Source organism: Camelus dromedarius, chromosome 14, assembly GCF_036321535.1.
Source record: "Camelus dromedarius isolate mCamDro1 chromosome 14, mCamDro1.pat, whole genome shotgun sequence".
Lineage (NCBI taxonomy): Eukaryota > Metazoa > Chordata > Mammalia > Artiodactyla > Camelidae > Camelus > Camelus dromedarius.
The window spans coordinates 5,682,305-5,706,726 of record NC_087449.1 but is presented as its reverse complement, the minus strand read 5'-3'; the positions used below and the strand labels follow the sequence as shown (position 1 = coordinate 5,706,726).

The window sequence follows — 24,422 nt, the reverse complement described above, 5'->3', positions numbered from 1 at the left end:
TTAGGATTTTTAGATTCATCTAGGCTTAGAAACCATGGTCCTACCCTGGTTATTTGACTCCTTTAATCTCTAACTTTTCTGCTTCTTATCCTCTCTCACACAGTCTTGGCACCTTTAGTGGAAAAAATCCTGAGGATTAGATTTGACAAACCTCAAATATCAAACCTACACGTGTAAATAGTCTTATATGTATGGAGCTTCAGCTTTGACCATGCTGAGTGTGACTTTGCTAAGTTAGTAGGGATCAAATCATATCAAACATTCCCTTATTTTTAAAATTGTCCTATCTTGGATTGCTCAGTAAAGAACTGTATCTTCTGTATGGATTAACTTAGTAATACCATATGGTCTTCATTAAGCAAGTTTATTTAATATCTACTCTATGCTGGGTAATAATGGTCACCACCATTTTTTTTTCCAAGAAAGAAGGTAATTTTGTAAAAAATTGTGCAGCCCCTTCTTAAAATAAAAAGGTCACATTAATTCTACTGTGATTTTCCAATTTCCACAATTTTGTTGGCCCCAGTGTAGAATTAGAATGTACTTATTTGTGTTGCCTGATTCAAATAGATTAATAAGTTTACAGAATAAACAATTACTCATCTCCATTAATTTCATCAACTCACACCTTTACATAAAGAGTATAGTTTTATTTTTGACAGAGGGAAATAAGCCCCTCCCTCACATTAATGAATTTGAAGCTAATATGGGATAGGTGCGGATTGTTTTACAATAGTTTACTGTAAAGTACATATTAAAATGACCATTAATAGTATTGTGTGGAAAATATTGGCAAGATGAAGAATGTGCTACTTAACTGAGAATTTTATCTGTGTGATACTTGGATTATTAATGTGTCACACAATTAAAATACAATAAAACACACATAAGATCCAAGTCATCAAGTGTTAGTCTTCATTGATTGATACTACCATCTAGAATTTTCCTATATGTTAGGTCATTATTGAGAATACCAATCATCATTGCACTGTGGGCACATGAAATTGTCTGCTAGTAAAGAATTGTAGTTAACAGGACACTGGACAATTGACTGTTTTTTGTTACACAAGACAATGCAGAGGGAGAATTTTGGAAATTGACACTTAATGATGAAGTTCTCTAGAATCTTAAAACCTGTAACTAATTTTTAAAAACTCATTAAAAATATGCATCCAACTAGAAAGCTATAGTGTAACACAGTTTCTCAGAAGATACAAAACTATAAAATATAAAATTAGTATTAAATTTTTTTCAGTCTTGACAGTAATGTGTAGTCTACCTGAACTTAACTAATTCTTTTGCAAATTAATACTGGAAACTGTAGTCTGATCAGAATTTCTCCATTTACGTAGAGTGCTACAAAATGAATGCCTATGGTTCTTGAATGTATCCAGAAATAATGATTGCAGACAGAAAGGGTAAGGGGTAGTGAAAGTCAGTTAAAATTAATAAATGTTGCATATTAAAGGGTTTGATAACAGTTTATTCTCAGGAACAGTTGAAACATTTCCCTTGTGCATCCATAATAATGGTTATAGCATCCTTGAAGGAGGAACTGCTAACCTTTGGGGACCTAATGGTTGGTGGGCAGCCATGAGGGAGATGGAACACCCACCTTGCTCAGCAGAATCAGTGCCATGAGTGAAAGGGTAACAGGCGTTTTGATTAGAACATCCTCACCATTTGGTTATACCAAGAAACTTAGTAGTGTTGTTTTCCACATCTGTAAACTTTATCTAAAATTACTGCAAATTCCAAATTAACGGGGATACAAATTAATTAATTACATAGAAAAGAGAATATTCTCCCAGTATCTTAATAAACCACAATAGACATATTCTCTAGAACATTTATTCTCAAAGTGTTCCTGAACTATGATGTCAGAATCACCTGGGAACTTGATAGCAGATTATTGGACCCTGAATGAGTAACTGGAGAAGGCGGGAAGTCAGCGATCTGTATTGTAACAAACCTTGCAAATCACCCTGATTCATGCTCAAATTGAAACCCACTGCTGTAGAATATGCTGTGTATCAAGCTCTCGTGAAATAATGACAAGTTTTCAGCATCACTAAGCTCATTTTCAAACAGCTGCTGCATAGGTTTTAGTTAATGATCTTCCAGCCCCGCTGGAGTTGAGTCCCAGTTACTCCTTACTCTTTCACGTACTTGTCAGTGGAGCACCAGGTGCAGTTGTTGAAGTGTGAGGGTAATTCAGCTCCGTAGACAATACTGGCATTTCTTTCTTGATTTTGAAAATGCTTTAATCTTTTTGGTATGGCATTTATTTCAACAGTCGAAGCACATCTATTTTATAACAGTTTGGACCTCTGCTAAAAGTTGAGCAAATCTCTGAATCTTCCTGCCAGTTTAATAACAAAATTAATACTTTAAATGGGTTCCAAAGCTTACATATAATCACGTCCACCTACTGTATTTTTCCTGAAGTGTTTACATTTTAAGAACAAAAGTCTCTTCTCTGAATAACTTTCTACCTTCTTCACAACTTCCACATTTTCACATCTTTGTTTTTACTTTAAAAAAGGATACTAGCAGAGATTTATTTTAGTTAAATGCGTTCTCTAGTAGTAAGGCTCAAATATGTGCTTTGTAAGTTACAAAATTTATCAAGCTCTTAAAGCATTCCAAAGGTGTATCAGTAAGATGTGAAGCAAGGGTGTATGTCTTAAAACTGCTTTACATGTCGAAGTGTAGTAAGTACAGATATTTAAAAGTGGACAGTATGGCCAATAAACACCTAAAATAGTCATCGGTAGGTAAGGGCCTGATCTTGCCATGTGTTTCAGGATCGCACATATACTTAGTATAGATAGTGTTGGTAACGTCCAGGCATGTGCTCGGCCACCTGTTTGTCAACTGGGCAACCTCTGCCATCAAGCAAGCATAATTATCTCTGCTGCTGCCCCAAGAGGAAATGTCAGAAAATACCAGAGCCCTCATGGTGTTGAGATTGATGATATGTTCCATGTACAAATGGAGAAAGTTCTTACATCCCCCCATCTGGGACGTACTTCATCACTTGTGGGTCGGCTTTGTGTGCCTGTGTGAGGAGGCGGCCACCATGCACCAGCTGTTCCTGCACATCCTCTGATATATCTATTTATTTCTAGGAAGCAACTGCCCACCCAAGGATGAAGCTTCTTAAAAACGCCCCACGCCTAGGTGTAGCCATGTGACTCGTGTTTGCCAAGGCCGTTTAGAAACTGTTATTTTTTTCTCTACTCTTCTCCTGTCAACTAGCTGGATGCAAAAGACTTTGAGGTCCTGAGGGAATGCCAGCGTCACCAGAAGGAAGGAGCCTGGTTCCTTGAATCATTGTGTACAAGGCCACCTACCAAACCAGGAGCACTCACATTGGAACTTGAACAGGAACTAAACTTTTGTTGCAGTAAACAATAGAAATTTTATTTATTATAGTAGGTGATGTTTCCCTAACTTAAATGGTGCCCTGTGTATTACAGAGCCCTTCATTAAAACAGCTCCTTCATCATCATCTGCACTCCCTTTCTCCAAAAGCTCAGACGCTTGGCTATACGGTCACCCATGGGGCTGGGAGCAGAGAGATGCCGGATGACACTCTCCAGTCCAGATCTTTCCTGCCGTGTGCAGTGCTCTACCCTGTCTCTTAGACCTGTTGGATTTGGCAGTATTCTTACCTTAGTTCAAACTAAAGCCCTTATGAAAATACTCTTCAACAAACCACCTACATCTTTGACTTCTCAGCTGGAACTTCAGTGTAGATTTCCAAACGTCCTGAATTCCTCTCTTCTCTTGCGCTAATTGGTCTTCCTCCTGCCCTGAATTCTCAGACGGCAGCATGGCTTCTGGCCCACAGTAAAGCCCCAGTAAGTGGAACAGTTGTTACTGTGATAATTGTATGCTTATCAGTGTTGCCTACAATTGCCGTAGGCTTTCTTTTAGCTGTTTCACACTACTGTTGTTAAATACCTTTATTATCAAATTATGCTAGTATATTTGTTATGTATCAGTGTAGTCACTCTGCAGGCTTTTGTGGCTTCCCCCATGACCCATCTCTACATTTTGAAAGCCTGCCCCATCCTTTCAAGGCTCAACTTATCCAGTGTATCTTTCTCCTTACGTTTTTACCCCCATTCTTGGTTTCAGAAGTATTTTGTTCCCTGTTTTAGCATTTATTACAATGGTATTTGTTTGATTTTGTACAAACAAATTGTGTTAAAAGCTTTTAAGGTGGAAACTTAAAATAGGAATAGATCACTTGAGAAGTATGTAAAAAGATGTGAGGGATGTTTTGAAATGTCCTATCTTGGTAAAGCTTGAGAAAAGGAAAAAGCACATTAGCTGGAGTCCCCATTTTCCATCGGTATTCATTTCACGTCATTGCGATCTGTAAAGAGTGAAGTCTTAAAGTAAGCTCAGCTGTGATTTTTAACTATGATATATTTTAAAGATAAGTGCTTGGAAAATAGTTGGTACTTCCATAGTGTCATCATGCTGTGTTTAACTATGCGGCTGTACTCCTTCCTAATACAGAAACAGACTGAATCTGAGACAACCAGCATAACGTGGAACGCAGGCTCTGGTCAGGCTGACCTGGAATGGTATCTTTACATGAGCATTCCGCTGATGATCACTTAACTTCTTTGAGACTCAGTTTCGTCATCTAGATGAGACCAGTAATAGTGCCTCCTAGGGTTGTTTTAAGAATCAAAACATAATGCACATAAAATGCTTAACACAGAGCATGCATATAATAGATGATGCATTTACAACACGTAGTGAGAACTCAAGTGTTAGCTATTAACAGTATTTTTATTTCATACAGGTGATTAATTTCTCAAATTTCCATTTGGTTCTTCCTTATATGTCCTGTTTCATTACTGAGCCTATTTGCTGAGGCTATTTTTTTCATTTGGTTCAAGCTTGGTTGTAATTGTTCATGAAAGCATTTTTATCATGACTGCTTTAAATCTCTGTTAATTCTAACATGTATCTCTGTCCTCTTGATGTTGTCATTTCTTAATTGTCTGTATTTATTGAGTTTGAGATGCTCCTGGTTCTTGATATGTTGCGTAGGGTTTGACTGAAACCTGGACCTTTTTATATTATGTTGTGAGACTCTGGATTTTTTTTTAAATTATTGAATGAAAACTTCTTTAAGTTCTATAGTACTTTACAATTTCCTAAAGTTTCACATGCATAATTTTATATAATCTCATACTAACCCCTTTTGCCCTCCACTTCTCTGTTGCCCCTTCCCCTTCCCTCTCCCCATGGTAACCACTGGTTGTTCTCTATCTGTGGAGACTCTGGATCTTATTTAAACCTTGTGTTTTAGTTGACTTTTCCAACACCGCTCTGGCAAGGAAAGGGGTGCTGCTTTGTTGCTGCCAAGTGGAGGTAGAGGTCGGGACTCCCCACTCAGCCTCCATCAACAGCTGGGGGCTCATTGTTACTGATGGGGAGGGTTGGGAGTGGCCTCATTACACAGGATGATGGTGGAAGTCCTGACTCTCTGCTAGGTCTCCTCTGACACCACCAAGTGGGGAAGGGAAGGGACCTCTCATTACTGCCATGTAATGGGTGACATCCTGGCTCCTTGCTTGGTCTTCACTGGCACTGCAGAGGTGCCTTGTCACCTGCTGCCTGGGATGAAAGTCCTGGCTCCCTATTTGGTCTTCTCTGACATCACTCCATCAAAGATACTGGGCACCTGATTACAGCCGTGTGAGGGTGGAAGTCTAGGCTCCCCACCCGGCCTGTGAGAATGGAAGTGGGACCACAGTTTCTTCTGTGGAGTTCAACTAAAGCAGAGTGGTTATTGTCTAGAAAACTTCTGTCTTACTGTGCTATCCCTTTCTTGGTGCGTTGGCAAGAGAGGGCAGGCTTTCGTTGGGTTTCTTTTTATGTATGCTTTCTTCTGGGTTGCCAGCTTCTACTGCTCTAAGTCTGGGATGTATGAGGCTAAAGAAAACTTAAGGAACTCACCACTCTGTTGTTGCTTGGGCCCCAAAGGCCCTAACTCGTCTGTCTTCTTCTTCCCACCTTTTAGAGTCTTATGTTTGTCTTGTACAAAATGTCCGGGGTTTTTAGTTGCACTTCATAGGAGGACTAGCAAAACAGGTTCATTCCATCTTCCTTGAAGTGGAAGGTGCTATCAGCTCTTTCTTATAGGGTGACTCACATAAACATACTTGCAAGTTTTGATGATATATACATGCAACCCTTGCTGACTGCCTGGAATCCACACAAGAAAGCGTTTGCCAGTGTTCAGAGTCCAGCCTTCCGTCTTCCATGTAGAAATTTATTTTGTCAGTCCCCATGGTGATTGAGTTCAAGGAGACTGATTCAGGCTAAAAATATTCATAAGAAAAGGATGTATACCATCAGACGACCAATTTATTTAATTCATAATGATTACAAAATACTACTTCCACAAGGATCAGACAGCGTTTGGCTGGACAGCACATTCGCAGTGAGTGGTGCTGGAAGAGGGATCAGTTCGGTAACCTTCTGACAGCTTGCTTTTTGGTGCAGCTTTGTTGCTTCCTGCTTCTCATTGTGTACACATTTTATGGGGACTAAATTACACTTCAGAACAGTATTGGGGATTCAATAACTCAGGATCTAACCCTAGAGAGAGCTAAGGATCCACTTTAATTCAGATATTTGATGGCACCCAGCTCAAAGAGCCCAACTTACCTACAGCTCCAGTAGGCGTATTTGCCAGGGAGTCCTGACAAGTCAAGTTTTGTGCCAAGGCACCCTCCCTGTAGACATTTCTCCAGTAGACACTGCCAGTTTCTTCAGTCATTTCTCTTTTCCTGCAGTCCTTACTATGAGTAACCTTTTTTCTCAATATACGTATTAGTGCTTTTAGACATTTTACCATCAGGCCTTGCTGTCCTGGGAGCCATTTTTTTAGGAGTAATTTAACTGAGGTCAGGGAGTCACCTGCCCGTAGTTTCTAAGAGGAAGCTCTGAAATGCACAAGTCAACCTATTTTGAGACAGGTCCTTAGCTTTCACCATATTCTCAAAGGGGTCTGCCACCCCAAAATCATTATGAGTCGCTAATGCATATTTTTGCTCTGCTGTATTATGTGTATGTAGTTTAAATCTCTTATAAACCACCTTTATTATCTACTGAAGTCTTAATATTATTATCGTCAATTTCTATGTTTTCTTTCTATAATTATAGATAATAAAAATTTGGTCATTTTTTCCTTAATGTTCTTTGCCTTTTATTTATTATCTATTTACCCATTCTCTAAAACTATATATTTTTTACTTTAACATGCCCAAGATTCAGTATTTGAAGGCAAGGCAATTTTCTGTTCTTCCCATTTGCTTTTTTTTTTTTAATCCCTATAATCCTGAAGTGTTACCCACAGTACAGAAATACTACAAATTTTGCACATCTGTGAAATATTTATTTTTTGCTGAGACCATTCACAATTAACCTTTGTTGGTAGAGAGGGTTATACTCATGGGTCCTTTAATTTGTACAGAACACAGAATTTATTTATCTATATAAATTATTTAATACGTTGAACATTTGATTAAATATTCAAAAAGAAAAGGTGTTTCCCAAAACAACAATTTTAATGTTAAAAAAAAAACTGGTCATGAAAAGATATGTTGTGATTTCAGGAAATAAAATCTTTTCTTCAGTTCTTTTTTCTTTTTTTCTGTAGTCAAATATATATATCTTTGTGACTTTAATGCTGTATAGGATTTAGTTTGGTATATTGAACTCAGTGTTATATACTTAGCTTGATCATTATATTCTTTCAATAAATAAGCCTTTAATGCCCTGTCGGTGCAAAAATTGCTAATTATTGCTGTTATGAATGGTCTTTTAAAAGACTTGAGTACGTTGATACTCTGCCACGTGGTGAGGTTTGTGGAGGTGAGGTATGTGTCATGTTCAACAGGAGCCTGGAAGAATTAGAACTGCCTTGGAGTTCAGTGTCCATCTTCAGTGTTGAGAATGGTAGTGCCAGCGGCGCCTGGCCTGCCTGTGATGTGTGACTCGGATCGCGCTCCATGTCATCTGTAGGCTGTGCGTAATGTGGTGGTTCTGAAATAGCTTGCATAGCAGGTTCACTGTCATTCATTACTCAAACATGAAAAATACATTACTTCAAAATGCATCTTTAGTTTTTTAAATATACTGCCTCCATTTTCTAAGTGCACTCCAAGTGTGCTGTAACTAATAAAGCTTCCCCATTGATTTAAGAGAGTCTCAGAAGAAGTTCTACTAATCAGGTGCAGAGCCTCTGTGATAAAAAGAATTGGCGGGGGTGGGGGTGAGTATAGCTTAGGTGTGTGCAGAGTGTATACTTAGCATACACGAGGTCCTAGGTTCAATCCCCAGCACCTCTATTAAAAATTTTTTAACTTAATTAAAAAGAAAGAATTGGAACTATCAGATACTTACTAAGTAAAGAAAATGGCTGTATTGCAAACATCTGTGCTGATTTTAAGTCTTGTCACAGGAAAAAGAAACAGCAGTTTGCCATCAGCAGTAGTTACTGTTACTGTTCAACCAAGTGAGATTTGACTTTATAGACTACTATTAACAACAAAAATTCTCTTAATAGGCCATAATTTTTATTGTCTTGTTTGTTTAAGTAAAGTAAAAACATTTGAAAAGTAGAAAATGCCTGTAAATATATTATTTAAATGAAGAAAGTAGTTACCTGAATTTATATCTTGTCCTACTGTAACAGATTCTTAAAAATTGTGTGAAATGTACAGTTTGTATGATTTAATTTACATAATGAACCAAGAACAATGATTAATTCTTAAAACATGCTAGTTTCATGCCCCAGCTAGAGTTTTAGCACATTAGAAAATTTAAAAAACCACAGACTAAATAACTTCTTTAAAAAATATTTTAATTAATTTATTAGCTAATTTTCAAAGTAGTTACTGGGCATGTAAAATTTTATAAGTAAGTGGAGTAATACAAAAACTATTAATAGATTTTCTTTAATATTAAGTTTCCTATAAGTAAAGTGGATAATCATTTGTGAAATAACACAAAAAAATCTGCTTCTTTTCCAAATACTTAGATTTCAGAAAAACTAGCGAAAGTAAACTCAGCATTGTTGGTTGTAGGTGTAGCCTTTGAAAGTAATTTCATGCATATCTGCGCTGCTGTAGGAAGCCTCTCCGACTTCTGTCGGCACTTAAATGACAGCAGCACTGTTTATTTTCCTGAGTAGACAAAGGAGGGTGTGTGGACATAACAGAGCCACAATAGTTTTGGACTATGGTGGCAGTTTGCAGTTGTTTGGAAGACAAGATTCCTTTTAGAATCATTGAATATAATAATATGCATAGGCTCTCTATAGATACGTGCTGAATTTAATCTGAGACAACTTCCAAATCCTACGTAGATGTTTGTAACATCACACAGTACCTTGATATATAGGAGCATTTTGGAAAGCACTGTCAATATGAAAAATACCATGCTTTCTAATATGTGATGTGTGTTTCTGAAGTCTGTCCTGATTTCTTTTACTTTCTATTTCTTCTTCGCCTTGTGTCTTTTTCTCTTGCCTCTGAAATGTTAGTATTTCCTAAGATTCTGTTCTAAGATTAAGCTCTCTTTCCATGCTATGTATTCTGCATTATCTGGATAGTTTCATCTATTTCCATGGTCTTTCCAAATGTCTTTCCTCTACATGAACCTTTATTCTCAACACTTGACCTATGTGCCTAGTTATCTACCTAACATCTCCTGGATGTCCCACCCAGTCCAACAGTGTGTTCAACATGAATCTCATCTCTTTTTTCCCCACGTTGCCTACCAGCTCCCCTCCCCGAAAAAGGATACATATAAGTACATGTATGTGCTTCTCTTCCTGTTTTGGAGAGCCCACTGCTAATAAGCAGCAGGCCTGGAAGTTTAATTCATGTCTGCATAGAAACAACCTAAATGTCCATCGACAAATGATTGGATAAAGAAGATGTAGTGTGTGTGTATGTATGTATGTGTGTATATGTGTGTGTGTGTGTATGTGTGTGTATCTGTCTGTGTGTGTATCTGTGTGTATATATATAATATATATATAATGGAATATTACTCAGCCATAAAAATGGAATAATGCCATTTGCAGCAACATGGATGGACCTAAAGATTATCATATTAAGTGAAATAAGTCAGACAGAGAAAGACAAATATCATATGCTATCACTTGTATGTGGAATCTTAAAAAAAAAAAGATACAAATTCTGTTTACAAACCCAAAATGGGGAGGGTATAGCTCAGTAGTAGAGAATATACTTAGCATGCCTGAGGTCCTGGGTTCAATTCCTAGTACCAACATTAAAAATAAATAAATAAGCCTAATTACCTCCTCCCACAAAAAAAATTTAAAAAAAAACCAAACTCACAGACTCACAGGAGTGGAAAATAAACTATGGTTATCAAGGGGAAAGGATGAGAGAGGGATAATTTAGGAGTTTGGGATTAACAGATACTCATCACTGTATATAAAATAGATAAACAATAAGGACCTACTGTATAGCACAGGGAACTACATTCAGTTTCTTGTAATGAGATATAATGGAAAAGAATCTAAAAATTAAATATGTATGTGTGTATATGTATAATTGAATCGCTTTGTTGTATACCTGAAACTAACATTGTAAATCAACTACACTTCAATAAAAATTAAAAAAAAAATTTTTAATGTAAAGAAAAATAATTCAAGTCTTCTAAATGCTAATCCTCAACTCAGAGCATACTCTATAATGTCATGACTGTATCTTCTGAACCAAGATTTAGGATGCATGATCAGACAATATTTGAAGCCTGAACTTATTATTGTAATTATACCACACTGATTTTTTTATGTCACTTTACTTAATTGTTGGCAATATGGTAGGCAGATGCTAATGCACCTACAATGTAAAATTGCAGTTATGATAAGTATGAGACATGTAGTATGAGGTACATATACATACATTGTGTGTGTGTGTGTCTCTGTGTGTGTGTGTGCGTGTGTGCGCGTATGACTTGACCTAGCTAGGGAGATTAGATGATGCTTTTCTTGCAGATGATGATTAAATTCAATGTGAAGTTTGAGGAGCTCACTAGGCATGGTTAGTGTAGAAGGAAAACGGATGAGTTCAAGGCAGGTAAGAGCTCGCACAAAGATCTGGTGATAGAGGGTACATGCTATTTGCATAATTGTCTTGTACAAAGTAATTTACAATCTTGTTATGTTTTTCCCCTTATTTCTTCCTTCCGCCTTTCTTGCTTTCCTATTCTAAAAAATATTTGAAGCTGACGTTTATACGAAGTAGAGAATAGTAGAAAAAGCAAAATGTAACTGCTTTTCAAGCTGCTTGGTAGACAGTGATTTGAATTAGGGGAACCATGGAATTTAAGGAATAAACATAGCCAGGAGTTAGCTGTAATGCAACACCAAAAAGAAAAAGGTTTTCTGATGGTGTTGTTTTTGCTCTTGCTACGGAAAATCACACCAGCGTTTATAATCACTGCCTTGCTACCTTTTGATAAACCAGGGAGTAACTACATGCTGAGTGATACATTTCAAAATCCGTGCTTAAATTATAAGTGATTTATTTTCTGAGTGCATTGTTTTACTGTGGAGTTTAGTCTTCCGTGCAATCTGTCTTTGTGTGTTTGAGAATTAATTCAAGCTGCAGAAATTCTGTTAGAATGTAAAATGACTTTTGAACTACACTGAAGGGCTCTCTGCTCTGCAGTATTCTCAACTTGATGACTCTGTTTATTCTTTTGTTCCTCGTACGCGTAATGCATTAGCCTTCAAAGGTAATTCTGAAATTTTAGTCCTCAGACCATTTCAACTGTTCTTACCCAGTTCTTGAATAGGAAAACGATGTTCCAGGAATAGGAGGTTATTTTCAGTGTTTTATAACTTTCTCATAGTGTCTTTTAAAACTGAGTTCATATCTGTTTTTCTCTGCAGAAAGGGCTATTGCAAGGCATGAAGTCCGAGAAATTGAGCAGAGACACACGATGGATGGCCCTCGGCAAGATGCAGCTTTAGATGAGGAAGAGGACATGGTGATCATTTATAACAGAGTCCCCAAAACAGCAAGCACCTCTTTTACCAATATTGCCTATGACCTGTGTGCAAAGAACAAATACCACGTTCTTCACATCAACACTACCAAAAATAATCCAGTAATGTCACTACAAGATCAGGTAAATACCACGGTGGGGATGTGTAATGTTTCCTGACACTTCCTCATTCGAATTTTGTATTCCAAGGAGATAAAGCATTTTAAGGGATGTGTGTGCTGATTCCAATGAGTTGTTAAGTCTCTTGGGGGAATTTTAAATCTCTTGAGGGGAACGGTAAGTCAACCAAACTCATCTATAATTTTACTTTCTTCACAGTGTTTGGTACATTTCCTTGCATATAGTGTGTATTCAAATATTTGTGAAATAAATGAATTAATTAATAGCTTGACTTTCTGAAGAGAAAACTGACACTCTTCAGTATGGTATCCTTTTAAAAATGTGAAATATATTTTAACAGATACCCTACAATGTCATTACATTGTCTCAACTTATGATTGAGAAATCTTTACTCGATGAATCTCTCTTGCCTGTATGGCTCAATTTTGTGACTACACTCCTGAATTTCATCTTATCTTCACCATAATTTGTATAAATATTAGCTATAAACTCATGGGGAACAGGGATTGTGACATAATCTTGCCTTTTAAGTTGTCAAGACTTTTTAGATAAACAGGTGGCTAGATAATTGTATGAAATGGTTTTAAGAAAAGTGGAGGAAGTTATCCCATGAGATGAAATTTACTCCCCTCTTTGGCAGCAGTCGCAGACATTTTCTTCACACATGGAGATCTGACTGTAATTATAAACAAAGTTCTCTCTACCAATATTGAAGGGAATGAGAATCGGGCTCCATGAGAAGAAAACGTAATATTTGAAAGTATTAGATAGGATCAAATACCATGTTGGGGGAGCTTATTAAAGGCATCTGTGATAGTCACATAGTTTGAATGTTATTTATCTGTTTGAAAATAGCTGGACTTGTTCTATTGTCACAGAACGGACTGTACCCCACTTTTTAGCTTACCTGGAGTCCTCACACTGCAGCGGGAGAGTGACGTTGATACGCAGGCGAGGTTCGCTTTCTTGCTGGAGAGCTGTCTGTGAAGGCTAATTGTTTACGGCCTATCATCTGCTCATATAATTCTTGGCTCTCTGTAGTGTCCTCAATTCCTTTTTTTAATAGAACCAAAAATCTACATTCATCAGCCAAATCAAATAACTCTTCTGTAAATGAGAAGAAACATGAGCTTATTTAGCTAAGTGGGTCATAAAAACTATTCATTATGTAATATTGTATGTCTCAAGGGCAAGTATCCTAAATTATCCATTTTTATACAGTGTGTAGTAGATTTTAAATCTATTTGCATGATTGCTTTTCAGAATATATCTTGGTTTAAAAAGAACATTTCTTAATACTCACATACTAATTTGATTTCTTCAGTAGTATTGTTAAAAAAATAAAGTGAGCTTGTTTGTTCAGATTTTAGAGTTGTTTTGTGTTCAGCGTTACAAAGTTGTCTGGCAGCTAAAAGATTTCAAATAACGACACTGACTATTTTTTTTCCCATGAAATATAAATCTACAGGAGTTCATCACAGAGGCATTTATAAGCACCTTGTAGTGGTACTTTTTCCCAGTTGCATTTGGTTGAGATAAAACTTTTGTTTCAATAGTTTAACAGATACACACACACACACACACACACACACACACACACACACACACAGCAGAAGAGAAGCATAAACACTATCTTAAAGGCAACTGACTTACATAATGTGCAGCACTTAAAATATGTGTGGGGCAGAGGGGAAGAATAGTCTTTTTAAAAAGTATTTTATTTATTTATTATTGTATTATGTAATTATTTTATTTTGGCGGAGGTAACTAGATTCATTTATTTTTGGAGGAGGTACTGGGGATTGAACCTAGAACCTTCTGCATGCTAAGTGTGCGCTCTACCACTTGAGCTGTACCCTCCCCCTGGGGAAAACAGTCTTAATCATTAGTTGACATACTTCAAGATGTCAGCTGGTAGTTCAACACCTGGTCTTAATTAGAAATGGCTTATATACCAAATGTTCTAATACATCACATCTAAATTGTTTACTGGTCTCTCCTGCACAGAAGCAGTTCTTCAGATAAATCATAGGTACCACTTCCCTTTCCTTTGCGTGACATGTTAACATTTTAATTTCACTTTCAACCTAGTAAGCTTCATCGAAATGTAAACTTTTAAATTATACTCGGTGCCTTGAAAATAATTTTTTAAATATTCCCTGAGCCGCATCTTGTGTAACATTCTTTGATTTTAATACCATATTTTTGCTGTCCTTATGTGCTGGTCTCAGCTGCCTTCTTACTTAAATAGGAATTAAATGGCCTACTTTACTCTTTTTTTCTTCCCTGAGAAGTAGTTTCTAATCAGTATCTAACTCAAGTGAGACGTAAAAGATGAGATTTTTATTAAATCTGCTGTTGTCCCCATCTTCCATTTAAAGCCCAGTTTACTCATAAAAAAATACTTGGGATGTAGTATTTATTCCCTTGCCTTCCAGTCTCAGCAGTGCAGTCTGCTTAGAATCTGCCTCTGGCCCAAGCTCTTTCCTGATGTATCTTGCACTAGACGCTGCGCTAAATTGTGTACATGCTCAATTATTTCCCTCAAAATTTCTCTCAAAAACTGGTGTAAAAATATTCAGTGTGTCACAGCTATCTGTATTCTGCTGTCCTCAGAAACTGTTCTCAATGCTGCTTTTAGGTTTTCATTTATTTATTGAGTATGTCATGTGTACAGAGATTCTGCTTCATTCTTTGGGGAATTATCAAGGAAATAAAAAGCAAGTCTCCATCTTTCAAGGAGATTATTTATAGTTTACCAGAAAACGTAAAACATAGTTGCAGGAGCTACGAAGACTTTTCAAAGAAAACATGACTTTATGGTATCCTCACCAAAATGTTTAACCTGGACCTCATCTTGAGGAAACAGACAAATCAACATTGTAGAACATTCTCTAAAACAACTGTCCTGAACTCTTCTAAAGTGTCAATGTCATGACACCAACAACAAGAAAGGTGGGGTCAGGACTGGAGTGGGACAGTCTTCTCTAGCCTAGAGGAGACTGTGAAGAGACATGGAAACCACGTGTACTTGGTGACCTGTGGTTGGATCCTTGATCAAAAATGTTTGCTACTTGCTTTCAGATGGTTCAGAAAAAATTAAGTGTGTGGTGTGTGTGCATAGAGAGAGGGAAAAAAGGGCGAATCAAAAGTGGCAACATGTCACCCATGACTCTTGGTGAAAAGTGTATAGATGTTGACTACTATTCTTTCAAGTTTTCTGTAGTTTAGGAATTTTTCAAAGTTAAGAAGTTGGGATAAAATAAGAGGAAAAGTTAGAACAAGGGGATCAAAAGATAAACCTTTGAGAACATAAGGCATGAGGAGGCGTAAGAATGAGGTGGACTCAGTCATGAAAGTTGTATTTTTGAGATGAGCTTTTACTCCATTAATAGACAGGAGGTGGCAGGAGACAGGAAGTCAGCTCTTCCAGTGGACAGTGAAGTTTACCCTGCTATCACGAAGAGATCTCTATACTAGAAAACACCTTGTCTTTAAAGTAGCTACGTCTATATGCCTTATAGTAACGTTAAAGTAAGGTAAGTGGAAGTACAGCATCTTTTTGATCTTTCTTAATTTTCTTCTGCTCTCACATATTTAGGTCTGATCATATTTAACCCATTTTCTAAGAAATTGGTAACATCTAGAATTTGCATTCTCTGTAGGACAAGATGGTAATTTTTTTTCTTTTCTTTTTAATTTGCTGTTAAGCCCATTTCTGGTCCTTTGCACTAGAATGTGTAACTTGATATCAGCTGCAGATACTGATTTTCAGAGCAAGGCGTTAGATGAATGCTTCTCAACCTGTAATGTGTACATGAATCATCAGTTAAAACACGGATTCCGATTCAGAAGGACTAAGATACGGCCTGATACTCTGAATTTGTAAAAAGGCTTCTTGCCAATGCCAAAACTGATGCTTCTGGTCCTTGAACCGTAGTTTGAATAGCAAAGATCTAGAATGTGATTCTCAGTGAGGTGATGGGAAGATGCATATTATGATCTTCCCCAGATGGTGAGTTTCTTATCTTTAAGTTCGTATTTCTACCTCCCCACCAAAATCCAACTTCCTTACCTAGGCCTGCAGGCCCTTCTTAATCAAGCCCTTGTCCACTGCATCAACCTCGTGTACTAGCCACGCTGGCCCTTTGGTGCGCTGGACACACCAGGCCTTTCCCACTTCATGGCCTCTGCACTTGGCGTTTCCTCTTAGTTGTTTCTTCTTGCCACTTCTGGCTTCTCACAGTTGGCTTCATGTAAGGTTTCAGCCTGGTGACACCCTCATAGCAAAACCTTACTTGGCCATCCTAGATATAAACTCCTGTTCCAAGTTACTGAGTGCCATCACTTTTTCAGTATCTTTCCTATTACTTATTGATTTATTTGTTGGCTGTCTGTCTTTTCCTCTGTTATAATATAAACTCCTTAAGGGCAGGGACCTTGTCTTCTTGTTCACCACTGTATCCCTGTGCTTAGAACAGTGCCTGAGACATAGTAGAGAGTCCGTAATTTCTTTGTTGAGTGAATGAATGACCAAATGAACCAACTTAGATTCTGAAAGTAGTCCTTAGCTGAACATAGTACCACAATGATAATTACTGGCAGAGTGAGCCCCTCTGTTGAAGGCAGTATGATTGACCCTTTCCTCAAGTGATTTGGGACACACATCCTCTCCCGCCAAAAAAAAAAAAAAAAGGGTTGAACAATGCAGTTCTGAATTTTACTGACAAGATTGGGTTCTATTGCTGTTGAACCTTTCTTATATTTTATCCAACTATCACTCAGGTTTTCTCTTTGCACAGAAAACTTCCTCTCTAGTCTCATGAAACTACCCACAGCTGTACAATGGATGTTTCACTATATGCACGGGTAGGAGTTCGGAATCTGTAATCACCCAGCTAATGGTAGTGTTCATTCAGTAGGTAGTAATTACAGAGATGGAATTCGGCCAGGAAGTTCAGGGTGACATTTCTACTTTTAGGTAGTGAAAATAAGTTCCCTTGTGATCACAGATAATCATAATGTTGAGATTAATCTTATTAAGAATGTAGGTCTAGATACAGTGTTAGCGAGATGGTGCTTTATTGACTTTTCCTATAAGTGCTGGTTCAGGTCTGGTTCAGCTGATAAATAAGTCACAACACCACTCCCTGTGTTTCTTGTGTTTTCCCTAAAGGCCTCTTCTGATCACTTGCTAGCCTGCCTGTGCCTGAGTTATAAAATCTGATGAAAATCGCCGCTGAGGAGCTGCTCCAGGCTACCCATAAAAACACTTCTTTTCATGTACTGTATCTGACGACTGCCTCTGGAATGTCCGTCCTGATAGCCCACTGCATTCAGAGTATGGAAATCCTCTTTGAATAAAGTCACTGTGGAGGCAAGTTGTGCAGGAGAGGCGAGAGGGCAGGAAATGACAGAGCAGGAACTGAGGAAAGGGGGAAGGTGAAGAGGAGAGGAGAGGCAGGGAAAGTTGCGAAGAACTGAGACGATAAATATTAAACATGGCTAAAAGGAGAAAGGGCTAAATTAATACTTTGAAAGGAAAGCTTTTTAAAAATACGGTTCTTCAAAGGGGATGAATTAGACCCTTATGTCCCTGGAGGTTACTTTTGAAGAGGAGATTAGGATGGTGTAGGATTTCAGTCGTTTATAAATGACACTTCTAAATGCTCAGCCTATTCTCCAGATTAGTGTGAACCACCGCTTTAACCTTATTGACATTATTTGTTTGCTTAGCACGTTTTTCTTCCCCGGGAAGGGTAGGTAAATCTCAGCTCAGCATCTTTTGATTTATTGCAAATTGTAAATCAGCTACAGCTTTATTAATGAGACTTTAACAGATTGCCTTAGTTAAATGTTGATGAGATGAAAGAGAAAAAATACATACGCACATACATTAAGTCTGTGGCCTTCAGTGTTCTCTTAGCTGGAGATTAGAGAAAGATTCTGCGTGTTTTAGAGACTTTCACAGAGTGTAGAGAATTTAAAAGCACTAATAACCCACCGGAATTTACCTCGGAATGAATTTAGGAAAATACAATTCAAAGTCCTACAGGGACATTTAGACTGGGTCTCTTAGTTTTGACTGGCAGTGTTTAGCGACTCCCGAGGTTACTCAAGACAATAAAAAGGCATGAATAAGTCTTGTTGAAAAAGGGTTATTCAACATGAGAGTTGTGAACAGGGTAGATTGGAAGTTGAGATTATAATGAATGTAATGAGGAAAATAAGCAACTGAGAGAGAGAGAGAGATGTCAGCAGAGCTCTGAGATCTCAGAGGTTGAGGAGTCTTGAATGACTGGATCTGAGGGCTTTCCTCCGCAGTGGATAAAACCTGGAATTCTCTGTGTTCAAGTCTGTTGACCAGAATCACGATATGAATGATGTCTGTCTGCTCTTCTTTCCTTTCATATCCTTCTGGTTTCCCCTCCTTGTTTAAATTGGACAGTAATAGATGAAGGAAGTTAGCTAGTGGCACAGAGGGTGATGGACCAAAATCTGAGGTAGGTGGTTCTTGGGCTTCAGTTTCTTTATTGGTAAAATTAAAGAGTACAGGATATCCTCGGCCCCTTTCCCCTCGAAAATGCTGATTGTGTAGTTAAGACAGATTGAGACCGGTGACTGCAGTGGAAGATTCATGCCTTGTTCTGTTCTGCCTTCACCAGACTCTTCCCTGAGCCCAAGTGGAGGCACAACCCTTTTTCTTCCTTCGTTAGTTTTTAAACTGTGTTTCCTGAAATGCTCTGGTTTCAGTGTGCTTCAGGGTGACAGGAGAAGACTGAGTGGGCAGGGTCCATTCCGCTCCTGTCCCGCATTCTGTTTTATCTATTGTTTTATAAGATAATCCTTAAAAAATCATTCTATTTCAGTGTACTTATTCCCGAGTCATGAAAACAGTGACTGTGACAGCATGTCCTTGCTAAAAAGCTTCTGCAGACCCCAGGCCTCCTTTGCAGGCACTATAGAAACAGGCTTCAAGTTCCTAAAACCAAGAGCTAGCTGCTGAGCTCACACACACGTGCTGGAGGCATGGTCCTCAGTGTGGCCCACTGACCTGGCCAGCAGGTGGAAACCCATGAGAAGTGCAGAGTCTTGGGCCCCATGCCACACCTGCTGACTCCGAACCGGCGTTTTAACCAGAGTCCCAGGTGATTCATTCGCGCACCGAGTTTGGGAAGCCTGGCAGCAGTCCAGATCTTACCCGGCATCCCAGGCTCTTCACCGCACATTGAAGGGCACACGTTGGATGAAGTGTGCCATTAGGAGGGTTTAGTTTGATCCTGACTGTCCTTTGGAAGGGAGGAGGGGAAAAGGGAACGAAGTTTGTCCCTGAGTCTTTCATCACAGCATCCTCTAACATTTGGCTTCTGTAGCCCAGTTTTCTCAGACTTCAATCCAGCATCTCCTGTTGTTTTCCCTCTAACACCATCACATCCATACTAAATCTCAGCTTCTGGAAGATAGAGTGGAGTTGTAAATATGTCTTAAGCAGCCTTGAACCTCCACCTCCCATTCCTGTTTCCTTTGCCTTTGATTTTTCCCTCATTTGGGGCTGAAATACTGGAATTGATTTTCACAGGATCAAAGGCTTATATAATTTACCATTAAGTGGAAATTATAAGGACTTTTCATATTCAACAGGTACAGTTTTTTAAGGGTTCAGTTCTTGGGTCATCTAATTTTTTAATTTTCTGTTTCTTTTTTATTTGCCATTTGGTATTTTTGTTCCATTTGGGGCCTTACTTGAAGAACAAATATAGGAAGGAACCTGGGAATCTCAATTTTTTTTTTTTTTTTTTTGGCTCTTGGTTTTGGTGGGGAAAAAACTGTAAATATCTACTGTAAATATCTGAATTTTCTAAAGTGATATAATTTTGTTTTCTAACTGAATTTTCATATTTTATTTTAAAGGTGTGTGTATGTCGGTGTGTAAAATAATGAAATAAGGTTTATTTCATTTCCCTTCTAAAAACTCCATTATTTCTTTTAGTAAACGAATTAGTGATGCCTTCCCTAAAAAAATAAATTCTTCTTCCAGACTCTCCCCTCTCCTCTTAGTCCACATCCTCTGACATAAGGCTGCTTCTGCACCATTTCCCTCCTCTGTCTTTCCAATAGGCCTTATCCAGAAGGCAGCCATCAACATTCACTGCTACTAATTTACTGCAAAGCTGGTAAGAAGTGTTCCAGAATATCTCCTTGTGACTAACTCTATTGTAAAATGTAAATGAAAGACTGATAAACTGTCAGAAGTACGCAGTTGACAGGGCTGTGCCTTAGAGGCCGAGGTCCCAGCCTGTGGATGCTTTCAGTGCAGCCGAGGGGGGTGGGCGCCCACCCCTCACCCACCCCCTCACCGTCTCTAGTCTCCAGAAGGGATTCTCAGTCCCTTGCTGTTTATCACACAGAGATTTGCTTGTCAAAAATATGTACCATTTTTCTTGGAGAAATTATGTATCACTGCTTTGCAGCTGGTTGATTGAGTTCTATATTCACCAGTTCTTTAAATATACTTACACTTAAAGGATTTTTTATATTAACTTATCTTTTGTATATTTTTAATTCCAGTGAATTAATAGTAAATTAATTACAGTGAATTGATATTTAGATTTTTTTTTAATTTTACCTGTATTTACCTCTCTAATTTTATTCATCTTTCTCATCAACAAGCTTATGAAGTCTGCTCTTAGCTCTTCAAAGTCTTCTGATAGTCGTCTTTAATCATTTGGCTTAAGGATTAGCGATTTTTGTTTTATTTGTTGAGTCACTGATAAATAGGAATTCTTATGAATAACAAGTCTCTGAGAAGAAAACAGATTTGCATAGAACACCCCTGTGCTGAAGTGCGCCTGCTTCAACGTGTGTGTTGGTACCCACCTTCCCCTCACCCCATATAAACGTACTCACTGCACAGTATTGTAATGTTTGCATTTTTGTTTCCAGGGTCCTCTTTCACTCCTTTCTGAGTGTGGTGACAGTAGCTTTCTCTATGATGAATTAGTAGTTACAGGTCACCCTCTGCTTTCCTTAGCTGAAGACTGTATGTCAAGCTCTGTAATTGTCAAAGTGGTGTGACTGGTTATAAATGCCTCAGTGGAAAATATTTTGCTATCACCAAATTTCCTCAAGTTGTACTTTAGTAATGAATATGTTCTCCCTTTTCAGGTGCGCTTTGTAAAGAATATAACTTCCTGGAAAGAGATGAAGCCAGGATTTTATCATGGGCACGTTTCTTATCTGGATTTTGCAAAGTAAGTTATACCTAAAATGACACACAAAAGAATGCTTTGTACTTTAACAGCCTAAAAAGGAATAAATTCATTAAATTGTTATGATTTTGACTTAAAAAAAGTTACAATTTTTGACTTAAATTATTACGACTTTGGCTTGCCTTTGCCACTTTTAGCTATGTAATTTAAGTATACCTTCTAGTATTTTACTGCCCTCTAGTGTTCATAAATTGATAATTATTATATTAGTTTTAGAAATTCAAGGTAGATTAAATTTAGGTAATACCCTTTAAAGTTATTCATCATTATTATTTTTCTGCTTCCTGTACAGCCAAATGACACTATTTTAGGAGAGCCCCAAGTTTTAACCTAGAGGCCAGTTGGATTATGACTTAACCATGTCATTGACCGAGAACAGAGAAAGCAAAGAAGCCATCACTCAGTTACGGGTTCTCTGAAGCGTCTGCTTCGCAGCCAAGACGCAGTCAGGTCCCCTTGGGATTCCTTGTTTTAGCTTTAAAGTTGGGATATATTCTAAAGAGACTTTTTTTTTTTTTTAAATGATTTTCCTTTATAGTGATTTGCCTGAAGCTGGAGATAAATAACTCAATTTCCATAATTTTGGGGAGGAGTGGGATCAGGGTATTCCTGTCATAATTCTCTCAAGAAAAGTTCGTAAAAACTACAGTCCTGGGTACAGTATCCAGCATTGTGTGGCTCCCCCTCGAGTCTGTGCCACAGGAAAACTGACTCACGGTTGGTGGCGGGGGTGAGGGGTAGGAGCTCAAGATTTGCAGATACTAACTACTATATATAAAATAGATAACAAGTTTATACTGTACAGCACAGGGAACTATACTTAATATCTTGTAGTAACCTATAATGAAAAAGAATATGAAAAGGAATAAATGTATGTCTATGTATGACTGAAACGTTACGCTGTACACCAGAAATTGACCCAACATTGTAAACTGACTATGCTTCAATTTAAAAAAAAGAAGAAAAAACCCCAAAACATCCAAAACAAATACTAATAAGAAAACTGGTCAAAAGGAATATTCTAAATATACGTGACTTGGTGAATCCATTTGAACGTTTTTTGGTAGCACGTAGAATACCATTATAGTAAAACCTCAAATCCAAATCTTTTCCCTAATAAGATTCTGCAATAACTTGAAAAACATTTAAAGTGTTTTTTTAATTATTTCAGCTTAGACATATTTGCTCAGTCATTTCATTAGCATCCATGACTTCAAAGTAATAACACCCTCATGTGTCTGTCAACTTTAAAAGGGCATTCTGCATAAAATCTGAAAGGTAAAGTGATCTCCCACTGTTATTTTGACCTCTGAAATTTGGAAAGAAAGAGTTGAATGAAATATCACTGATTCACACTGATAATAACTCTTTAACTTTTGTGAAAAGCATGTAATTAAAAGGAACCCCCCAAATGTTACATACATATCACAGTGTGTTCTTCTTTCTAGTTCCTCCCGCAGCCCTCAAGATCTTTCAGCAAAGTGGTAGCTTTAAAGTCAGATGCACATTTTTCTATAAATGATTCATACGGCAATACTGAAAACATTTTGTAGGCAGCTTTAAAGTAAACTAATTATTTTTTCTTTGCAGAGGCATTGAACCGATTTTATAAACGTCATTCATGTGCATATTTTCCCTCCGGGCTGCATTATCCTTCAATTGAGTGTTTGTTACCCTTTCACCTAAATGATTTATTTTTTGTCCACACACTGCTTGGTTTCTCATACTTGAGGTTTTCATTATTAAAATAATATATTGAGTGCTTTTGCTTTTGGCAAAAGTCTTAGACTTAGAATGAAGCTAGGATTCTTGTAGTTGAAAAAGTATAAAGATTCTTGAAAAGATTAATCTCACTGATTAAATACTAACATGAACGTTTAAGGGTTTGAATATTTTCATAATGTGTTTCATGTTATTGGGAGCAAAAAGTATTATGAAAAATTGTAATAGACTTCTGTAAGATTTCTAACAAATAGCTTAAAAAATCAACTAGAGGAAATATATTTTGATGTATGGAGTCATGAACTATTTTAGATGTAACTTGTATCTTTAAAGTAATTTTTAGTTTGACTGTCATACCACGAATGTGTAAGAAAGAGGAAAGAAACAGCAACCTACCAATTTTTAAAATACCTTAATTTTGAAAACATAGTCTTAACTAGTGTCGTACTATACTGAGTCCATTAAAATACTTGCTTTCAGGAGAAAACGGTCAAATTTGGTGAAAGAAATACTTAATCACATAGCTTTTCAGGTGCCTTAGCAGAAACACTGAAAGGAGTGGAAACCCAGGCAGTGAGATAGAGAAATAAAAAGTGAAAAGTTCCCTCTAATTTAGACTGATCACTAAAAGGCACACATTTTATTTGGAAGCCTAAGTCTGCTCAAGCCATGCTTTGGTTTTCTTTATCTGGTTTTATTCAGAACTTTAGAATAATAACAAAAATATCTTCTCGTTACATATTTGCATTCCTGTCCTGTCTTGTTCCTTTTTGTCTTAACCGTATTCTTACTTTTTAAGCACATTTCCTTCAGTTTTTCCCTTTAGAGTTTAATTAGTTTTTTTTAATTGATAGACAACACAATTTTAAAATAATGTCGATATGCTAACATCATAAATTTAGAAATTTCTAATTTAAAAAAATTCTATAGCTTGGACATTTTCAAAATGTCCTAGGGTGCAGGCAATATAAAGTTGAATAAGTTGCAGATCTTGTCATGAGTGAAACCCCTTTTTTCCCTATAATTGTACATTTTTTATTGTTTCTTTATAAACAATGAAAATATTACAGATTACCTTCCCTTTTAAATCCATCCCACTCATTAACCAACAGCATCTGTTACTCCCACTTCCAATTTCTTCAAATTTGCAAAAGAAAAACATTTGAACATCTCTTTCAAAAATCCTTCTCAAAACATTTTCCTTTGTAAAGAAAAATGTGCAGC

The 24,422-nt window shown here is 37.4% G+C and overlaps 1 protein-coding gene across 2 annotated transcripts in view; it reads left to right on the top strand.

Annotated features, from left to right (window-relative positions):
* HS2ST1 (heparan sulfate 2-O-sulfotransferase 1) overlaps positions 1–24,422 on the top strand; it is a 157,531-nt gene that overhangs the window by 110,453 nt on the left and 22,656 nt on the right. For both annotated transcript variants that reach the window (XM_064493373.1, XM_010974661.3), the window contains exons 2-3: positions 11,972–12,210; positions 21,373–21,458. In XM_064493373.1, the coding sequence (XP_064349443.1) occupies positions 11,972–12,210; positions 21,373–21,458 (325 nt within the window). The remainder of the gene's footprint in view (positions 1–11,971; positions 12,211–21,372; positions 21,459–24,422) is intronic.